This window comes from Martes martes (assembly GCF_963455335.1).
Source record: "Martes martes genome assembly, chromosome: 16".
In the NCBI taxonomy this organism is placed as follows: Eukaryota; Metazoa; Chordata; class Mammalia; order Carnivora; family Mustelidae; genus Martes; species Martes martes.
Window position 1 is genome coordinate 31904200 of NC_137904.1, and position 22483 is coordinate 31926682.

The 22483-nt window shown below is 46.8% G+C and overlaps 1 protein-coding gene across 3 annotated transcripts in view; it reads right to left on the reverse strand.

Annotated features, from left to right (window-relative positions):
* Positions 1-22483, reverse strand: part of YPEL2 (yippee like 2) — a 59726-nt gene that overhangs the window by 19095 nt on the left and 18148 nt on the right. For 2 of the 3 annotated variants that reach the window (XM_080826049.1, XM_080826050.1), the window contains exon 2: positions 20304-20617. In XM_080826049.1, coding sequence (XP_080682175.1) covers positions 20304-20420 — 117 coding nt within the window. In that variant the 5' untranslated portion in view covers positions 20421-20617. Of the gene's footprint in view, positions 1-19374; positions 20618-22483 lie in introns of those variants that run through there. The other variant, XM_080826048.1, reaches the window with a different exon arrangement.

Consider the following 22483-nt stretch of genomic DNA (forward strand, 5'->3'; position numbering starts at 1 on the left):
TTTAATTCTCTCGCTCAAATGGGTTTACCTTCAAGGAAGACAACACACAGTCTGAGCTTTCGGGATTATCTGTTCCACTGTAAATTAATGAATTAAAACTCTGGTCTACCAATTAAATTCCTGTGAGTTGTGCTAGGTGAACGGCTTCACCAGAGCTTGGCCACTCTTGAGTGGAGAGGTAAAATTAAATTTGTAAACCTACAACGCTTAAGGCTGACTGAAGACCACCAAAGGAATGTTCTCTGCAACCCAGCTTGAAAACAGCCTTCCCAGCTCACCCCTGAATGAATGATTCTCTTTCACAACCTGTGGGAAAAAATGATTAAAAGCAAAGAAGCCCCTTAAAATTCCTTCTTTGGCACCTGGATGTCATGGCAATGAGCAAGAGAACCCAGAAAAGTGAGCTAAAAAAGAAAGACAGACTTAACTAATTGTAGTTTTCAGGAATCTCATGCAGTGGACTACAGTTTGGGTACAGCAGAGGATCTCAAAACAAAACAAAACAAAACAAAACATACATATGACTCTGTCCAGTTTTAATTTCACAGACCATAGGGACTTGAAGGATCTTCAAAGATCAGCCACTCATCTGATACATGGCTCCTACCCACATTTCTACCAAACCTCTTCCAGGGATAGGGTACTAGCTACCTCCCCAGGAGGCCCATCCTACTTCCAGTTGCTCTGACTCTACCAAAGTTCCTTGTATGAGCTGAACTCTGTCTCCTGAGAGCTTCCTGAATGCCCCACCTTTGTATCCTCTGGTGCCAAATAACACTTTGAGTGACAGCTTTAGAGTTCACATCAAGGTTTCCTTGTACCGGCTGAACTTCCCCCGGGTTAGGAGCTTGGTATGATGGAAGAATTATATAGTTGTATGAGAGATACAGTTCCCAGCTGTGGCACTTCCTCTACCATGTGCTCTTGTGTAAACTCACCTCTGGCCTCAAGTTCCTTCTCTGCCAAATGGGACTGCAATACCCACCTTACAGAAAGTCAAGGGGATGGCACGGAACAGGCTTTCATAAATGGCGGCACTCTTCCAGTACTTCCTTCTAATTTCTGTATGTAGCGTGGCTGTACCCTTACCGAGTTTACCACTATTTTCTAAACTTCATTTTTCACTTCCTATTAGGTAGTCTCTAAACACCTTCAACACTCTGCTCTCCTGGAAACGCTAAGCATAGCACAGGGCCTTACACAATTGACTTTGGGTTGCACATGCAAAAAGCAGGTTAACTAACGTATTGCTCCCCACTGTGGCAGCTGTCCAGCATCGGGCTTTCCTCCAGCGAGCAGAGTAGCACACATCTACACCTACCCCCTATATCATACACCACCACCCTCACCCAAGAGACTGGGCTTAGGAGTCCAGTTATAAGAAATAGTAATGAAGGATGAGACAATGTTATTTAAAAGGGCCACGGTGGGGCTTGAAGAAATCACAGCCAAAAGGCTCTTATGAAAGAGAGAGGAGGGGCGCCTGGGTGGCTCAGTGGGTTAAAGCCTCTGCCTTCGGCTCAGGTCATGATCCCGGGGTCCTAGGATCGAGCCCTGCATCGGGCTCTCTGCTCAGCAGGGAGCCTGCTTCCTCCTCTCTCTCTGTGCCTGCCTCTCTGCCTACTTGTAATCTCCGTCTGTCAAATAAATAAATAAATAAATCTTTAAAAAAAAAGAAAAGAAAGAGACAGGAGCATATAAATGAGGATAAGGTGCTTGCCAAAGTGCAAAAGCTGGGCACTGGTAATTCAAGGTACTCCTTCTAGAAACAGAACATGACTGGGTCAGAATAACTAGCTCACTCACTCTCACCCCTGCCAGACAAGGCTAGCTTGTCTGCCTCCAACAACATGATGTCCTTGGGCAGATCTCTGATCCTCTGAACTGGGAGTTGCATCATCTGTGAAATGAGGGGGTTGAGTAAGGTCTCTTCCAAGGATGAACACTCTGTGAGTCCACGTTCTCAAGAGAGTAAACGCCTTACACATTAAACGATCAATTCTGACTCAGAGTTAGACCTCTCCTCTCGTGTTTTTAAACTTCCTGTTTATCTGCATAAAAAGTCTTTTCTGTTCATCAGCTGGCCTATCTTATCTGACAATTCCTATTTTAGGACTCTCATCTTCAAGACAGAGACTTAATCCTTTTCACATATTCTGGTGCTCAACCTTCTTCCCTGGCCAACACAAAAGCCCCAGGCAGATTGTGAAATATCAGGCACTGGAAAATCATTTTCCAAACAAAACAGTTTTGTGTCACATGAATGTAGTCTATGATTTAAAAAGAGGGGGAAAGGGTGCCTGGGTGGCTCAGTCGGTTAAGCGTCTACCTTCAGCTCTGGTCATGATCTCAGGGTCCTGGGATGGAGCCCTGCATCAGGCTCCCTGCTCAGCAGAGAGCCTGCTCCTCCCTCTCCCTTTGCCCCTCCCCTCTTTGTGTGCTCTCTCACCCTCTCTCTCAAATAAATAAACAAAATCTTTAATAAATAAATAAAATTAAAAGTGGGGGAAACTCTAAATGTCCAATAGTAAGGCTGCAGCTTAGAATCTTGTGATAAATCATAACAAGGAATGCTGTGTGCCTCCATAATTATGAGTCAACACCTGTATCTAATAAGCAGCTATGGATGGCCCAGACCTTGCTGGGCACCAAAGAAAACAGAGCATGCCAGCTCTGTCCTGAAGGTGCTTATAATCCAGCTAACTAGAAAACAGGACTAAAATACCCAAAATATGGTATCAAACAATGCGTATCACTGTGACACATTATGGATGTGAAAGGAGTTTTTGGGAACACATTTGGAACTGAAGAGGATGAGAACACTCTACGGTTACTGACAGAGCAGAGGTCTTTCCCACTGAAGAAATAAGAGCACTTAGCCTAGTCTCAGCAAGACCCATCTACATCCCCATCTCCTTCCTAGGAGAGGCTAATAACTCCACGAGAACTCAGCAAAGGTCCCTAGATGTTTGCAACCATACCTTGGGTCTTCCATAGTTTGCTATCACCTCAGGGCATTGTCTCAAGTATTATCTGTGTTGTTTTATAAGTCAGTAAAGACAACAGCTGATGGGGACAAAACCACTCCTGGAAGCTAAGTCTCAAGAAATCCCTGCCTCTCTTTTGGCTGAGTGTAAGCATTGTCTATTGTGCACACATCTTACACAGGGCATTCTTACCACTCCCCCTTCCACTAATTTTTCCCTACTGATGGGGGTGGAGATGGTGTGGGATCCTTAACAGCAACAGGCAGCAAATTTGAAAGCAGAACTTTTAGTTTTTAAACAAGGACCAGCCAGTTGGACCACAGAGTGGGTGTTTCCATGCAAATTCCAGCACTTTCAAGTTGCTCCATGAACTTTGAGCCCAGCCAGGACAGCAAACCTTGTTTTTTTGCAGCCAGCTCTTTGATTAGGTCTAGAGAGGGACTCAATTAGCATCATGGAAACACGGAGCAGATTTCAGAAAGGAAAGGTCAGCTGCAAGCCCTAGCATTTGCTATCAGCCATCTGCCAAGCAGGAAGTGCTACTCAGATCTATTTTTAATCATCTTCCCTAGGCGAGGGCTCCTGGGAGAATGCAGAGGCCAGGCTTATTCCAAGACAAACATTTAATTGCTACCTTTCTGTACACATTTTAAAACAGTCTCTGGATACTCAACACTAGCTTATCCATCCATGCCCAGTTCCTGGGTTCTAGTGCACTGGTATCAACTTGCAAGGCTGTGTTTGGAGGCCACAGTTGAGGACCTCGTTTTGAGGAAATCTCCTGCCTGAAATATCAACTACTCCACATAACACAACAATCCCTGTACCCGGGTTCCAGTGATTTGTTCTGGCTGCAGAGGACAGGGAAGAGAGAAAATGTGTGTAAATCTGGGAGTACATGTTCATTCCCCAGAGCAGTGAGCCGGGCAAAGCTAACTGTGCAAACTTCCTGCTCATTTATTTCAAGTGCATCCACCTCTTCAAAAAGGTAAATTAAAACCAGTTCATGTGGCAGTAACTCATCTGTTTACTCAAGATACGGGTTGGCAGGGGCACCTGGGTGGTTCAGTGGGTTGAGACTCTACCTTTGGCTCAGGTCATGATCTCAGGGTCCTGGGATCGAGCCCCACATTGGGCTCTCTGCTCAGCAGGGAGCCTGCTTCCTCCTCTCTCTCTCTGCGCCTGCCTCTCTGCCTACTCGTGATCTCTGTCAAATAATAAAAAAATTTTTTTTAAATTTTTAAGAAAAAAGAAAAAAGAGATATGAGTTGGCTAACCAAAGAGTAAAGGTTTCTTCTCAGTTCCCAGGGACTCAGCCTGTGTTGTGGCTGGTCATCCAGGCCCAGGAACATTTTGTCCGCTGGCTTCATCCCCCTCCTGACTAGTAGCAGCACTCATGTCTCAGTTCCAGCCAGCCCAAGGAATGAAACATCTCTGCAAAAGTCTGGACAGGGAGTCAGGCACGGCCGTGGCAGTTATGCAGAAACAAGAGCCTGGCTCAGGAGTCCCGGCATTCTCTTCTCTCAGCCCACACATCCAACAGAGAGTTTCCTTGTCTCTTGACACTTAAAAACTTTCAGCCTCCTATTTCCACCCTACAGTAAAGTCTGAGCACATGTACAATTATGCCTCAGCCAAGTGAAGTCCCATCTACCAATAAAAGGCAAGGGATGGATGGATGGCTGCCACTCAGGGCCTGCCCCATCAAACACAATACTGGGTAGCAGCAGAACCCATTATGCCGCATGACAAAGAGACAAAAGGGTCTGCTCCAGGTTTTACCCACCTCTCCACCCTCCCTCTTCTCTCCTCTTAGGAGCTTATCTGTCAAGAGAGCAACCAATGGGAAAGCTAAGCCGAAAGGGCACCTTGGCTGTGGGATCTTTGCCTGACAATGTGAAATAAGAGACTGAGTATTTGGGGCAACTTAACACCAGCAGGAGCCCAGCCAGAGGGTCAGGGAGGAAGGGACTGAGTAGGCAGACAAGTGTTTCACAGGAGATCTCTCTCCCAGGGTGGAATTCCTCCCTTCAGTGCTGTGGAGCTCTACTCTAGTGAGCTGGAGACCACATGTCCCTGGGGGGTGGGGGGGGGTGGGGAGCCACTGCACAGGGTCACTCTCCCTGACCCAGTTGGACCACAAATTAATTAGGGCTTCTGAGCCCTGCTGACTCTTGAGTTCCTCTTTTTTCTGGTTTCAGGAGCAAAAGGAGCTAATTAGTAAACAGCTTAAGAAAGAATAACTCTACTTCCACCCCTGCTGAGAATCACCTATGCTCTTTCTCCATCGCTTCCCATGTGCCATGGCTCTATTAAAAAACAAACAAAGAAACAAACAAACAGACAAACCAGGGGTGCCTGGCTGACTCAGTCAGTTAAGCATCCGCCTTCCACTCAGGTCATGATCTCGGGGTCCTGGGATCAAGTCCCGCATTGGCTCCTTGCTCAGCGGGAGCCTGCTTCTCCCTCTGTCTGCTGCTCCCCAGCTTATGAGCGCACTCTCTCTCTCTGGCAAATAAATAAATAAAATCTTGAAAAACAAACAAACCCAGAGACCACTGAGTGCCATGTGGGTGCAAGTTCGAGACCCCAGGAACAGGGGGTTACCTTGAGATTCAGAGCCAGGCATACAGCCTCAGAAGCACCAAGAGAGTAGGCTGGGCTGAGTTTCTCGGCAAATTTAGAGCAAGAAATTCTTAGAAGTATGAACTGAGAGTCACCCTTGAATTCCAATTCTGGTTCTGCCATTTCCTAACTTGGTCCCCTCCAACAATTCAATGTGGCTAAGTCTTGTCTTCCTCATCCCCAAATGGTCACAATGGTAGTATATCTCTCCCTGGGTCAGTCTGAGACAAAAGATGCGAGTCACAGAAACAGTGCCCAGCACTGTGCTAATGGTATTTTGTTAGCACTCTGTAATATGATGACTATTACCACCACTATTAGAAGATGGTCTCCAAAGAACTTTCCTTTTTCAAACAAACTTTAGTCAAAACCACCCTTTGTGGGGTGTGCAGGTGGCTCAGTGACCCACTTAGGGGGTCGGTTCAGTGCTTGGCAGGGAGTCTGCTTGTGATTCTCTCCCTCTACCACCTCCCCACTCCACCTTGTGCATGCTCTCTCTCAAATAAATAAATCTTAAAAACAAAACAAAACAAAACATAAATGCCCTTTGTGCCATTGGGGAGTGGAAAGGGCTAGAAGGTAGACAGTAAGCCCTGGCTACTTTCAAAGTGCTGAGGACGCTGGGACTAGGGTGAGGCAAGCCAGAAAGCTGGCACAGCATTTTTAAGGAGGACCTTGGTTGGAGGTACCGCCCCTACACTTGGACAGCCCTGAGAGTGGGTGTCTCCTTAAATCTCGGGTCCAAAGTGACTTGTTTCCTTCCCCTAGGCAGGGCTTTTGTTCCAGTCACATCCAGACCTACAGAATGGGAATTTCTAGAGGTAGGTGGTGAAGATTGGCCTTTTTATCCCAGGTTATTCTTATGTGCTGTCAGATCTGGGAATCTGTGCCCAAGAATCCCTGTTTTCTCAGGCCAGTTTCCACCACCCTCAGGCGTAGGCTAACATCTGACTCTCCCCTTCACTCTCCCCTGCTCCCAACCCCCATGACTCCACCAAAAGCCTTTTGAGTTCTGCAACTCAGTTCTCACTTTAACGTAATAGAAAAACTCATAAACGTGGGGTTGCAACTGCCACCTCATGATGACTCAGTGAGCTTCAAGCAGCCAGCCAAGAGGGTCACGCAAAAGGGAACACATGCTCCAGCAAACCAGAGAACTGTGAAAGGCCCTCTTCTCAGAGTTATGGGTGCTTGGCGTCTGCTAATGCTTTATCTGGCTGCTGCTTAACTGAAGGCATCACCAGGGAGGAAATGAGCCTGCCTATGAATTATAGCACTGGTTTGATTCTCAGCATTTTTGAACTTGATACAGTATCAACCTTCATGTCCACACAAAGCTCATGGATATACAGTTTCCAGAAGGTGGGTAAGTTGATTTTATGAACTAAGCCATGCTATATATAACGTTCTAGTCCAATCTCAATCAAATGCTCTCACTCCCTTGCCCGAAGTGCTTTTCGTGGCTCCCCACAGCATACAAAACTGAATCTAAATTCCTTAGCAGGGCCTTGTGCAATGCACCCCTGCTGACCTCCTGCTTCCCCTTCTCAGCTCTCCATCTCTCCTTTGATTCCTTACACCTGATCTCTGCTAAGCTATTTCTCTGCCTCTCATCAGAATGAACCCCCTTCCTTTTCCCATTCACTTAGAAAAAACTCATCCTGCTCCTTGCCCCTATAGCATAGTGAACAATCACCTCCTCAAAGGTGGTGTTTCACTACATCTTATAATAATTTATCTGTCTGCCTTCCCCACTAGCTCATAAGCTCCTTAAGGGCAAACATTTTCATGTGTCCACTGCTGTTTCCCCAGCGCCTCATGCAGCAGTACTCCACACATGTTGAATGGTCAGAGAGGTGACAGGACTTACTCGATGCCATGCTGAAGAGTTTGTGGCAGAGCCAGGCCTGGAGCAGAGGTGGCTTAACCCTTCATTCAGGGCTTTTAAAATGATGCCTCGGACTCTCCATCTGTGGGGCCCCACACGGTTTTCCCATGAGGGTGATGAGACCGTGTGAAACTATGTGCACTGTCCGGCTTAGTCACCTTGTAATTTTGGTGGGAACCTGGGGCTGAGGCTGAAGTCTGGCCTGAGCAGCTGAATGACACCAGAGTATCAAGCAGGGCTACTCAATGAGCGCAGTGCACCGGCTCCTACAGCATCTGGACCACCTGTAGCCACCGTGATGGTTTTAGAATCCTCCTGAAATCACATAACCCCTTTCCCGAACACTCACTTCACAACACTCATTCCTGTTCTGTAGCCTAGTAATCAGCAAATAATGCGCAAGGGCCCAACTGAGCCTCTCACCTGTTTCATGAGCATTTAACTGGAACACAGCCATGCCAGTTTATGTCTCTATGGCTGCTGAGTTGGGTGGTTGAGACCATATGGCCAGCAAAGCCTAAAATATTTACTATTCGGCCTCCACAGAAAAGTTTGCCGGCCCCTGATTTAGCTGAAGGCAGAGGGATGGAAGACTCCTAAGAGTGCCCTCCCCCAGCAAGAGACTGGCTGCCCCCACTCTGCAAGTTAGTGGACCAACTGGCTTTTGCATGATGTCATTTCTTTTTTTAGCACTGGTTACAGGCCTGGGATCTAGGAGGAGATTTTTGCCTGACAGAGACACAAAGGGGCCTGAAACACCTAGCACGTAGCCTGGGATAGAGGAGTGCTCAGCAAGTGTTTATTAAATAAAGACACAAACAAAGGCCTGGGAAGTGAGTCCATCTGTGCCCCGGAACCCAAGTCCATCCTCCCTCCTGTCAGTTTCAAGGTGACCAGTCACACAGGTGCCTGGCAGCAGCCCGGTGACCTAGATTTGTCAGACCTTATCTTATCGGCTTTCCTTCCTCGGGTATTTACCCAGCACCTGCCCCCACAGTGCCCAGGGCAGACTGGCCTGTTGTTTTTACAGAGAAGGAGACAGACAGGGAGGAGCTTTCCTCCCCCACAGATATATACTTTGCTTTTTCTTTCTCCTGCTGAAGCAGGGATCAGGAAATACCGGGCCTTGGAGCTGACGGAGGTCCAGTAAGTCGGGTTTCTCCTGCTTCCTCTCTCCTTCGGTCACCTGGGTGAATCTGTCTGAGGGCTGAACCTGAAAGGGCTCTCCAGAACTTGTCATTTGGAACATTCTGCATCTAGAGGGGAGGGGCTGAGGGTAAAAGCGTGCAGCTTTCAGAAGTAAACAAAGCAACCACCACCCAAGGGTTAGAGGTCTGTTCCTGAGAACAGACATTCCTTCAAAGCCACATCAGAGAACAGCAGGTCTAATTCACTGGCCACCTTGAACTTCAAGAGCCTACCTGGCACTTCTACTAGGCTGGGGTAGCCCAAGCTGACACTGCAGTGGATGACTGGGACAATCAGGGGGAAAAAGCTGTGCACAGGTGGGAAGCTCATGAAAATCAGGCAAACTGGATGGAAAGCACTATGGAAATGTTGGCTTCTCAGCTGCCTCGGACAGCCCTGGGGAGCAGGTTCAGGATAGGGATCCCCACTTCTATTGCCACCAGCTGCTTCTTCAGATGATGGGCTTTCCAGTGACCAAAGGGTACTACACACAAGCTGGGTGAGGGCAGAGCATACACCTGTTTGCCACTGTGTTCCCCAATATCTAATACACAAGAGGAGTTCACAAAATGCGGAACAAACTATAGGGTCTAGAGTGGGAGGTTTCACTCTGGGATCTTTCGTTATGGCAAGGAATAACGTTTCTGACCCCTCATGCGTCTGTTGGGAGAGTGCAAGTTACAGCAGATGCTACTGATGAGACCAGCCCTAATGGAGAAAAAGGAGTTTCCTGGTCCCCCAAAGATAGATCATGTTCCTTTTGACAATATAAACTGTCCCTTCAAAGACCCAAAGGTGTTAGGGGGCACGGGGGAGGGGGGGGGCACGGGGGAGGGGAGAGCCAGTGCCACCTGTTCTTGACATCACTGTGGTCTGGAGGGGAGAGAGTTCAGGGACTGATGAGATGTTGTTGTTGTTTTTAGCAGCAGCTGGCAGAGCCATCTCCTCCTCTCTTCCTCTCCTCCCCCCTCTGCCCCTGAGTCACAGCCCAGCCACCAGCAATAGGCAAGGGAGGGGAGGGAAGCCCAGAGCTACAGTTCTCCTCGGCTTGGCAGCCCTGACCCCAGAGACAATACTCTGGGTCACCAGGTCAAACCCTCCCCAAAGGAGCTGACTGAAGGCTTTGGAAACAAAGGTATCAGAGATTCTTTTCCAGCTTTGTTTTTTTTTAAATAATGAAAATGGCTTCCTTCAAAAGAACCTCTGCTCCATCCCCACCAGGAAGCATCACAGGGTGAACCAAACTGACCACCAATTCTCTGGCTGTGGCACCAACGCCCAAGGCTGCCTGGGTTGCTATTACAGTAGTGAGGTCTCTGACTGCTGGCTCTGGGGGACGAAGGAAAAATCACCACCTGACAGACCAGAAGGGAACGGAGCAGGGGCAGATTTTCCATTTAAATTCTAGAGTGGCCTCAAGGTTGCTTGTGGGGAAGCTCAACCCCATCACTGTCGAGAGAGTGGAGGCTGCGATTATTTATCTCCAGAGACCTGCTGGTCCCTTCAGAATTACAAGGAACCAGAGATTCGATGATCCTGTGTAGCTGAAGGGCAATAGGGGAGACTCGGGAAAAAAAAAGGGGGGCCAATACACCAGGACAGTTAGGGGCGCCAGCATGTTTGCCACTCTGGTTTTGCTTAATGAATATACTCATAGGTAACAATTACCAACCTTTATGGCGTATTTCCTATCATGTCAGGCACTGTGAGAAGTACCATATATTGATGACCTCAGTAATTTCCTCAAAAATCTTATAGGTATCTAGTATTACTATTACTTCCATTTTCCTATAAAGGGCATTAAGACACAGAGAGGTGACTCACCTTGCGTAACTACTAAATACGGAAGTCAGGGTTTGAACCCAGGTCGTCTGGCTCTCAGATTACATCGTTATCTGCTAAACTATGTTGCCTTGTATCATTGGCTGCTGCTCTATTAGAAGCAGGAGATGGGAGAGGTGGGCACTCACCTGAATGACAGGCTGAGCTAATGCCTCATTTGGAGGGCTGAAGAAAAAGGAAAGCCAAAAAGAATGGTCTCGGCCAAGATCATACACCCTTGATGCTTTCATTCTGCCCCCGTTGGCCATCACCTCCAGGCCTGCCTCCAGCATTTACAAGCATCAGTTACGTGCAAGGCAGTAGGTGGTTTGGCAGAGAGGACGTGGCAAAGTAGAGTCAAGAGGTTCTCTGGGCTTTGGTTTCCTAATCTGTAAAATGAGGACCTGAGGTAGAAAATCCAGGTTCAAAGGTCCCTCAAACTCTAACTCTCTGTAGAGTCTTTGACTCCAGGTCATTTAGAATCTTAGTAGGAAGCAAGACAATTATGTGTAAAAAGTGCATGTAACCACAATAACACAAACCATATTATTATAAGACAGTCATTATTAATTGCCAAAATGAACAACCAGGCAGTGAACTTCCCTAGGAGTTCAAGAGAGGGAGATAATCCCATAGTCTAACAAGACGTCCTAGAAAATACTTAAACTGTTCTTTAGGAACGGGTAGAAAGTGAATAAAAAGAAAGGAGGACTCTTCAGTCAAGGAAATGACAGGAAGGAAGACAGGATAGGATTTACCACCAACACTACTGAGAGATCAGAAAACGGTTGATGGTGGAAAGCCTGGGTGGCACAGTGGTTAAGTCTAACTCTTGGTTTCTGCTTGGGTCTCACATCAGGCTCTGTGCTCAGTGCAGTCTACTTGGATTCTCTCTCTCTCCCTCTCCTTCTGCCTCTCCCCCCTGCTGTGTGTGTGTGCTCACTTGCTCTATTAAAAAATAAATAAATAGGGGCACCTGGGTGGCTCAGTGGGTTAAGCCTCTGCCTTCGGCTCAGGTCATGATCCCCGGGTCCTGGGATCGAGTCCCGCATTGGGCTCTCTGCTCAGCAGGGAGCCTGCTTCCCCCTCTCTCTCTGCCTGCCTCTCTGCCTACTTGTGATCTCTGTCAAAAAATAAATAAAATCTTAAAAAAAATAAGTAAATCTAAAAAAAAGAAAATAGCTGATGCCAAAAGGAGCTACCTAGATATGACTGTCAAGCTATTGTAAAGAGGGCATAGACCTGTCTAGATCTGTATTCCACACGGCTTCTTGGTAACCTATAACCTCAGGCAAGTCACTTAATTCCCACCTTGAAGGGATCTTGTAAAGTTAAGTGATGGAGTAAGAAGGAATCCCTACCACACAGATGTTCAAGAAACAGTAGGCAGCAGCGTACATTTCTCATCCTGTGTTTTTTAGGGCTGGTACCCAACCACATCTGCAAACATTCTCCTGCCCTCCACAGTGAGCCTCACATTCTCATGCATCCCAAAGATAACAGGCTAAGTACAGGAATCATGGTGACTTCATCTCCCTATCGCTGGCACCTGGCAAAGAGCTTGGTATGTTGTTTGAAATAAAGAGTATTATTAAACTGAACTATCAGAATATGACAGTGGATTCTGTTCAAGCCCCCAAAACAAAAGAGCCGGACCAGCAATGGCACAGCTTTACCATTCCAGAGACAGACCGAATGCCAGTGCTCAAATAAAAACATAGGGGGAGGGTCCTGCACCTAGTACATGTTTCCCAGAGAAGACACCCTGTTGAAAAGCGTGTCTTTGGATTTTGAGTAAGTACACAAGCTTGCAATCATCAGCATCCTTACTGAATGCCAAAACACTAATGTACAAACCAGTCTTATGATTGGAACCTTACAGGCATCTGCAAACCACAGAGTTAATTTTCAGGGTAAGCCTCATAACTCAAGTCAACATTTCCTTTTGGTATTTAAAGCAACCACATAGAAAGGATCGCATTTGAGCAGATTCATGTTCCAGCTGCCTGCAGTCTGCAGCAAAAAACACAGATGATTCACCAGACTTGGTCCTTAGCAGCTCCTCTGATAATAAATGGGTGAGCAATTCTACTTGTGCCTATATCATTCATTTCCACAGGGAGCAGGCACGACTATGGGACAGGTCGGCCTCCCATCCAAAGACTGTGACCTCCTGAGCTCCACTGCTCTTATTTGTAATTACAAATGACAGAATTTTTTTAAAGCCCTACAATGCCTGTATTTCTTCCTCAAGTAATGCTCAATGAATCTTCGCTGAACCACGACCACGTGCCCCCAAACACCCACAAGCCACCGCGACGTGCACACACTGACTGGTTCCTCCATCTCCAGTCTCTCTCCAGCAGTTTGCCGACCACACCATGACAACATCTGCCATCTCACAGCAAAGTTCTCTGGTGTTGGCATTACGTGCTCAGAAACTTCAGCCGTACCCAACTGCCAGCAGGAGAACGTCAGGACTTCTATTCTTCCAACAATCTGGCTTCTTCCAACAATCTGGCTTCAGCCTACTCCTTCGATCTGTTTTCACACAGCTCCTCAGTATCTAACCTAAAAGAATGGGCTGTTCCCCACATGCTTCCTGACTCCACTTTGTTATTCTTGCTGTTCTTTTTACTGGCCCCTCCCCATCTATTTCCACGTGTCTCAGTTCTTGTCTCCAGGCACATCTCAAAGTCACTTCTACCAAGTCTTCCCACAACTTCGCACTTCTAGACAGATGAATCTTAAGGTTTTGATCAACCTTTTGAGAACCTGAAGGCAGCTATGGAACCCTCCCATGAAAAGCCAACTACACACAGAATTAAACATATAATTTCAAGGATCCCTTGAAGCCAGTCCATGGACCCCAAGTTAAGATCCTCTAGGTCTGTCTCTCCAGTTCAGAATACTAATAGTCATTCACTCGTATATTCAATGAAAATCTACAGCAGTCTTTCCGAGCTGTGCGGAGTGCTAGAGAAACAAAGATGGTATCACAATTATCTCCTCAAGCAGTTCACAAGCTAATGGAGACATGCACTGTTACACTGCGATAACTGCTCTAAGATAAACATAAGGTGAAACACAAACTTCAAGAAGAGATGACTTATGAACCTATTATCTTCCAGCTAGAGTCCAAGTTCCAAGATTAGAATATTCTAATACCTCCTAGAGTGCCACACACACACACACACACACACACACACACACACGAGTACATATTTAGTATATGTGCAATGACAGAACAGAGCCAATGAAACAAAACAAGTCTAGGCACAGTGCCCACTGCCATTACCCACACATGCTAGAGGCCTCAGAGATTCAGTTAAGGTGGTCGCATGTTCAAACAATCATGCTATACAAATTATCCCAGCCTTATTTATGGCTTATCTCATCCTGAAGCAATTCAATCTCTATCCCCGTGGAGAGAAGACAGCATAAGATATTACATCTTAGGAGCTCCAAATGGTTTCTTTTCACCAAGGAACACAGTCATCTAACCATATCCCTTTGTTTGCAGATTTCCTGTATAGATTTGGTTCACCTGTCACCCCTTCCCGAGGGACCAACAGATAACCCTTTTGCCCTCCTCTAGAAATAACACTTCATTAGAAGATCAGGGCTTTCGGGGCTCCTGGGTGGCTCAGTGGGTTAAAGCCTCTACCTTCAGCTCAGGTCATGATCCCAGGGTCCTGGGATCGAGTCCCACATCGGGCTCTCTGCTCCGTGGGGAGGCTGCTTTCTCCTCTCTCTCTCTGCCTGCTTCTCTGCCTACTTGTGATCTCTGTCAAATAAATAAATAAATTTTTTTTAAAAAGAAGATCAGGGCTTTCAAAGGTCAGATACTTGGGAAAAAGAAGTCAGTAATTTTAGGTTAGATATGTTTGTTTGTTTTTTTACAAAAGATAGATTGATTGAATATAAGGGCACGTGGGTGGATCAGTCAGTTAAGTGTCCAGACTCTTGATCTCAGCTCAGGTCTTGCTCACAGGGTCCGGAGTTCAAGCCCCATTTGGGGCTTTAAAAACAACAACAACAACAACAACAACAACAAAAAACACTGATTGAATGTGTTAATGGGGCTTATTGGCTTACTTTGGAACTCTTCCATAATTTATCACTTTTGCCTTTGCTATACCTCAGAAATGCTCTGTAGGAAACCAACAAACATTCAATGATGTTTTATGAACATTGCAAAAGAAGCAAAGGTGCCCACTGTGGTGTGCGTCCTACCAGCATAGTTGTTCTCAATGTCATTTTTCTTAAAACCCATCAGTCACTCTGATACAATCAAAGGTTCTACTATTTTTTTTTAAGATTTTATTTATTTATTTGACAGACAGAGATCACAAGTAGGCAGAGAGGCAGGCAGAGAGAGAGGGAGGGGGAAGCAGGCTCCCAGGATCCTGGGATCATGACCTGAGCCAAAGGCAGAGGCTTTAACCCACTGAGCCACCCAGGCGCCCCGGTCCTACTATTTTAGAAACAAAATTTTCACTTTTTATGATAAAGATAATTATAGGTTTATATACAATCTAGTTTTTCTTCCTCCTAGGAATTCAAAAGAAATACTAATTTTATTGAATTATAGTTTTTGTAAAAGTCATTGTCACATATCCACTGGATACCAAAAACCTCTTAATTCATAAAATTAGAATTCAACATTATTTTGCAAGTCAGGAAAGCTCAGGATGATCTTCAAGAGCCACATCTTCTCATCCATAGTCTTCGTGAATTATTCCGCTTAATGTGATACAACCATCATCAACGCGGCTACATACAATCCACTTAGAGAAAAAGTAATGAGTGGCTTTTTAGAAATTCTATTCCTGTATTTATTATTTTTTACATCAATTTTCCAGGACATTTATTATACATTAAAGACAAGCTGGTGGATGGTGTGAATTAAGAGAAACGCATCCCCAGTAAGTAGACTGGAAAGGACGGAACAGGTCTCTGTACCTCCATATCAGCACCCCTCCATGTCCACTACCTTCAAGCCACGATGTTAGGGGTACAAGTCTCTTTGAGAATCACTGATGTGGAGCACTAGTGCTCGGAAGCTGAGGGTGGCAGGGGGTGCCTGGGTAGCTCAGTCATTGAGCAGCTGCCTTTGGCTTGGGTCATGATCCCACAGCCCTGGAATCGAGTCCCACACTGGGCTCTCCGCTAGGTGGGGATCCTGTTTCTCCCTCTCCCTCTACCCCTCCTCCAGCTTGTGTGCTCTCTCACTCACCCGCTCACTCTGTCTCTCAAATAAATAAATAAATGAAATCTTAGAAGCAGCAGCAGCAGCAGCCTCAGAGTGGGAAATGGCAGGCAGAGGGGGCCTCTCGGTAGCCAAGAGACCAATACGCAGCTTCAGAACATCTTCCTCCCTGCCACTCCTCTCAGAGCAATACTCCATCTTACATCTATCTAGGCAGGCAGGGAAAACCAAAATGCTACTGCTGTAAGCCCAATGGAGCCCAAAAGAACCGTCCTCCTAAAAGCTCCCAGCCTCAGGAGGAGGTCCAGTGGTTGTAAACAGCCAGAGCCCCTCCCACAGAGCACAACCAAGGGGTATGCAATGGAGAGGTCTGACTCTGAGGTCATGGAACCTCAGGCCAGTCGCTGAGCTGCCCATGGCTTATTTTCTCATGGAGAGAGGCTGGGCTAGATGACCTGCAATTCCGGGAATTTTGTATTTGTCACCAGGAGATAATCTGACCCGAAGATCTGACACAGTGATAACTTACATAGCTCTGGATGGTGAGGAAAAGATTTCAGCCTTCCCCCTGGACTGGGCACCCACTCCAGAGCCTCGCACAACACCATCCCTCTAGGGCCCCAGAACACTAGAGCAAACTGTGTCTTGGAATGAGGCCACCATCCCCAAAGTGAGTTCATGAGAGATTAATCCAATTCACCATTCCCAAATAGCCTATTCCACAATGCCATCAAAGGGTGATGGGTCAGCGGCAGGGAGGCAAAGGAAGGCTTACAGACAGAAAATTGTCATGGAAAAGCTTTGTGAAGATCTGGTTTTTCATGACAGCTAGTTTCCACTGAAATGAGCAATAGATTGTTCTCGCTTGGGGCAACTAGTTGTTCCAATTGAAACTATTATTATTTTATAACCAAAGTATATTTTTATAATGGGGCTTGCACCATTAAGCGAGAAACAACAACGTGAGCAATTCCTCGTGCCAATTTAAAGTACCTCCACATGCAAACACTCCAGCATTTAGACCACAACACCCCCTAAGAAAGAAAATGTAGGATGTCTCAGCACATTCCCTAGATAGCTCTGTCATCAATTCAAAGAGGACCCCTACAGCCATCCTACAGAGAAAATGCCCTATTACCTTTGAGCAGACACACACAACTCTGCTTCTACGGCCTTTGGAGAAATCCAACTCCTGGACTCCAAGTTCTGAAGTCAAACTATCTTGGCTAGACTAAATTTGCTTGGTATCAGGCAAGAATAATCCCTCCACCACCCCCAAACCTTCTCTGAACAGCAAAACCAAAAGAAGCAAAGGGACTTTCTATTTGCATAGGAGCTTTGTGATTTGCCAACCACCCCCACACACCCATGATCTCATCCAGTCTCATAACAACCCAGTGAGGTAACCCTCCTCACCTGACCTTCAAATAAGGTATGCCTACCTCACAGGACTGTCATGGGGATGGCACACAGTGAGCACACAGTAAGTGCTAGCTACTAGGCATTACTCACAGCAGCGAATATTACTTTACTCATCTTATTAGTGAGAAGCTGAGACTCAGAGGCTGGACAGTTGATTCCAGGCAATGAGGCCTCTGGGGGTTTACAGCAAGCTGGGAAGGCAGAAAGGCTGGTGGCGGATTCTTTCCGCCACATCGGTAGAGACCCTAATTGTTCAAAACATTACAACTACACATTTCCATGGGAGCCCAAGGTCCCAATCCTGTACCCAGTTCTCTACCAGCCACAAACTCAGAGCTTTAGTTCTCTGGACCTTTGTGTTGCCTTCTCCATAATGAAGTCAGGCCCCCCACCCCACTTTTTTAAAACCAAACAAGGGAATGTCAGGCTTCCAGATGAAAGGCTCTATTACAAGTACAAAGTATCATTTAATTACACTGCTGCTCCAGTTATCTGCTTCCCAGCTCCTAACTCCCACTGGGCAGATTGTGAAACCGCACAGGAGATTATGTCAAGAGGGGAGAACAGGAGAAACATTCTCTCCCTGAACTTTCTTAAATGGAAGAGAGAAGCAAAATGAAAAGAAAGGCCCATTTTCCAAGGAGGGGGCTGGAGGAATGATGTTTCCATTAAGCGGACCTGCCTAAGAATCTATAGATTATTTAACGCCGGGGGTGGCTGTGGAGTGAAATAAAGGAATCTTTGTGCAGCGCCGGCCACAGTTCCCTCATTCCCTCCCCACAGCCAGGCATTTAACCCAACTCTTTAAATCATCAAGCTCTAATGCACCCCATCTGTGCACCGGTTGTAGCCCATGAAACTGAAGCCTGTGCTGACTTTGGCCTGGACTTGTGAATGAGCCTTTCTGCCCCAAAAGGGGCAGGGAGGAGGACTAGAGGCCAACAAAGACTTTTCTGCTCATCACTTGTCTTCTCCCAAGGCTCACGCCCCACCCATATCTATTTGATCATTTTGTGAGCTCTTGACCATGGGTCAGGTTCCCGACCAGGAAGATACAAAACTAGGAGATGTGGTCCCAGGTGAAAGAGGATGTAGAAAAGCTCCTGGGAGAGAGGAAAGAGGTGAAGGGAAAGGGCTGCTGTTGGCTGAGGCACAGCCGCCTGAAATACCCCCATCTGCATATTCAGGGATGTTGGTTAGTTCCAAGTGGTTGGAACATAAAGCAAGGAACTGGCAAGAAACCTCACTCAAAAAGGCCAGACTGTCCAAGGCCCTGAATACCAGGCTTTAAACATCAATGCTGAAGACCACTACCATCTCCACATGTTCCCTCTGTCCATCTTACAAGACCCAGCTCAATACCACCTCTTCCAGAAGCCCATCTGGATTGAACACGCTCAAAGAAACTGCTCTCTCCTCTTTGAGCCTCTAATTTGCATTCTTGGACAGCCTCTCTGAGTCTCAACTTCTCCATCCAGAAAATATGATAAACATCATCTACCTTAAAGTCTTCTTATGAGGGTTAAGTGAGATAACATTTATAAAGTGTCAAGTAGCAGTTTTTAGTACATAGAAGGTGCTAGGATCCATTTTATTGTTACCTAAATTTCTTATGATACATATGCACTTCCTCCTGGTATTAAAAAGATGTCTTGGCTTCCATTTTCTCTGGAGATTTCGAGAAACAGGACAGCTCACATTTTCCCTCCAAGTTTGCAGGCCCCCTTCCAAAGCAAAGGGGATGGACTCCTCTCTTCCCTCACTGACACAGTCTCCCCACATCCAAAATTCCAGACTTGAGGGTTTCCCAAAAGATTCAAGAGGAATCTGAGACAAGGTGAGTACGTTGGTAGAGAAAGAAGCTACAGGCTGGCTGGAACATAAATGGCATAAAGGAGAATTAGCAGAAGCCTAGGGAAGTGAAAGTAGGCCAGAGGCCAAGACTCTGAGGGCTCCAGGGTTCAAGCTCTGTGGTAACCCTAGATCTTGGGACAGGCCTGGAAGGACTTCTGTCCTCAGACCTGATTTGAGAAGCCCCACAACCACAGACATGGTTGTTCAAGCAGCCTCCTTCACTTCCTGTCAAATCAGCCAAGTGGACAGTACTGTTCTAGAACTACTGATCCTTCATCCCTCTGTGGCTGGGACTACCAAGCTAGAGGCAGGAAAAGCAATGCCACCTTTACTAACAGATCAAGAACACTACCTTTTTTTTTTTTTTTTTTTTTTTTAACTGAGTCTGAATATGTAGAAAGGTCGGTTTCTTTTTTCTAATCTTAATGGCCTGAGTCCGTGTTCTGAGGAAGGGTGCTTTTTAAGGGGAAGAGGTCCCCATGATCTTTCTCCTTTTCATGCATCCTAGTTAAAACCAATTTCTCCTCCCATGGGAATTCAGGGCTAGGAGAGAGGGAACTCCCCTGAAAATGCTGCCTGAAGGAGCCAGTTCCTGGATTGCACAACTGGGATGTTAGGTTTATTGGTTAACAACTCCCCCAACCCAACTTTAGGAAGCAGCTGCTAAAGTGTTTCAGGAAAAATAGGGTTCCATTCTTTCTTCTGATTATGATCAAGTGTCACTCCATATTTTACCTTATGCAGAAGCCCTAAAGATCCCCGAGGCCAGTGAGTGGGTCAGCGCTTTACCAAGCCACTTTTGGTCCTCCCCAAAGGCCACCCATTTTAGTAGTTCAGCAGTGTTATAACCTTCCCAGGGAGCTTGGAAGGCAATATCCTCTCATCTCAGCTAAGAAGCCCCTCCTACGAGGTATCCTGCCCTGACCACCTTTCTGGACTTCTCTTTCCAGGCAGGCAGCACTCTACATGGCGTTCACCCGCCAACTTGAGCTAAGCCAGCCAAGTGAGAGGTTCCAATCACTGCTCAGCCCCTCTCCCCTCCGGCCTGAGAGCCACCAGCCCCCCACCCTCCAACAGAGATCACATCTAACTTTCAAAATTACAAATTAAACTAGTACATCCTCCCTCCAACTCAGAGTTATCTCTCAGCTGAGTGAGACAGCCACACACGTTAGCCCTCTCTGTACAAGAGATAAAGTACAAGGATCTTGGGCTCTTCGGAAGAACTTGTAAGCCTATGCAACCTTATGAGCCAGAAATGCCCCCCACCCAGAGGAGGGTAAGGAAGGCCTACAGGGGAATGTACCTTGGAAATGAGTTCATCATGATTGGCCAAGTGGGCTCTGCAGTGAATGCAGCTGTAGGTCCGGTGGCAGGAGGGCAGATATGCCTGGAAAGTCTTGGATCTTGTCATCTTCACCATTGGCGCCGCTGAGCGTGGGGTGAACTCTGGAGTGGCCCACGAGGCACTCCCACAGGATGGGTCGCACGGGAAACACCGGAAGACACAGGTAAAGGCCGTGGTTTGGCAGGGGGTGGGTGTGGGGCAGGCTCCACACACTGGTGATGTCTTCAGAGGAAGGACCCTCAAGCAGAGGTCGAGGGCTGGTTCTCAGCAGCCTGCAATGCCAAGATAAGGGGAATACCATGAGCTGATGGAACAGGGCTTCCTGCAAAGCAAGTCAAGTCCAACTGCCACCCAAGAGAGAGGGCAACATTTACAGGAAGAAATGACCGCTTTTCTGTTTCTTACCATCATTGTCAAGACACCCAATTATGAGAAAGGAACTACTGGGGATCTCAGTGCTGCTGCTTGTCCAGAGTTGGAGGTTCAGTATCAACCCAGGGTTCTTCTCAGCAGTCACCCAAGGTAACACCCTCCACCAACATTCAGACACTGGCATGATCACCATTCTTAGGGAACCACAGAAGAGGCCAGGATTAAGGATGTGCCACCTGTAGCACCAAGGAGAAGACTCTTAAGTGGCCTCCTCTTCTGAGCCAACCAAGATAAAGGCTAAATGAAAAGGGAAAGTTTAACCTCTACAAAGTCACTAGATCAACAGTCATGCATGTATTTCTCATCCATCTCCACAAACCAGTAGTCTTCCACTACTTAAAACCACCACCGACCAGATACCTGGGTGGCTCATTCAGTTAAGCAGCTGCCTTCAGCTCAGGTCATGATCAAGGGGTCCTGGGATCAAGCCTTGCACTGGGCTGCCTGCTCATCAAGGAGTCCGCTTCTACCTCTGCCCCGTGCTCGCTCGCTCGCTCTCTCTCTTGCACGCGCACACACACTCTCTATCAAATTAAATCTTAAACAAACAACAACAACACCAAAAACCCCACCATCTACAGAGATAACAAACACCACGCCACCCTTTGCTTGGGACTAAGCAAGATACAAAGGATCAAACTCCCAACCAGCAGGGTTCCTCGTGGCTAGCCAGCTCTTTTAGGCAAAATTATTTCCTTTGCTATACCTTGCCCAGAAATAGATGCTCAGTACTTTTTTGTCTGAAAAGCAAGCAAGCAAATGAATGAAACAAATGGCATAATCAGACTCCTGCATCTAGAATTCACAATGACAGTGAATTTTACCAGAATTTCTCTTCAACCCTCAAAGTTTCCATTAGTCATCCCACAGCACCAAACATCTCTCCTGCCATTGCCTCAGCAATTCTATTCTACTGGGAACCAAGGACACCGAGAAAGTGGGTGGTTTCCGGGCTATGTCCAAGTAAAGGTCTGAGGGGAAAGCCCTAAGGTCCAATGCACACTGTGCCTCTCGGGCTCTCCTGCCTGAAACTTCTGGACCTGCCTATTCCTTGGGCTTCACTGACAGGGGTGGTGTTCCCACTTGCCTACCTCCCAGGGGAGGCACAGTGTTAATTAATGCCTGCACCACGCTTTGAAGATAAAATTATTTAGAGAGACGGGGGAGGAAGACAAACAAAATCAGATCTTTGCAGGATTATGTCTGGGATCCATCTGGATGTTTAGAGAAAGCTGCAAATCATAGTTCTCTTTTTCCTCTAAACCTTACTAACTAAATATTTCCAAAGGACTGCTGTCCTCCTCCCTGACATCCTTCCCACCACAGCAGTCACTGAAAGTCACTACACTCCCGGGACTCTGCACATCTTCCTGAGGGGCCAACAGCACTGCCCAGCACCAGGCTGAAGCAAAACAGCGGTCACTACTCTCACCCCGCATTTCCCCTGTGCAGTCCTGAGCCACGCAGGGCTGCCCCTTCAGGGTGACCAATTACACACGAGATGCCCTACTGCTGAAGGAAATCAGACCTACAAGGGCCGAGGCATAGTGTCTTCCCTGCTTGGTCCACCCACCACTATTTTTAAAGATGTGAAATCAGGTGACACTGAACATTATAGAAATACTTGGATACATAGTCTTGGGAGACTATGGAGGGGAGAATGGGTTTCCCCGGCATTGGAATTAGGACTGGCCAGAAGATGAGGA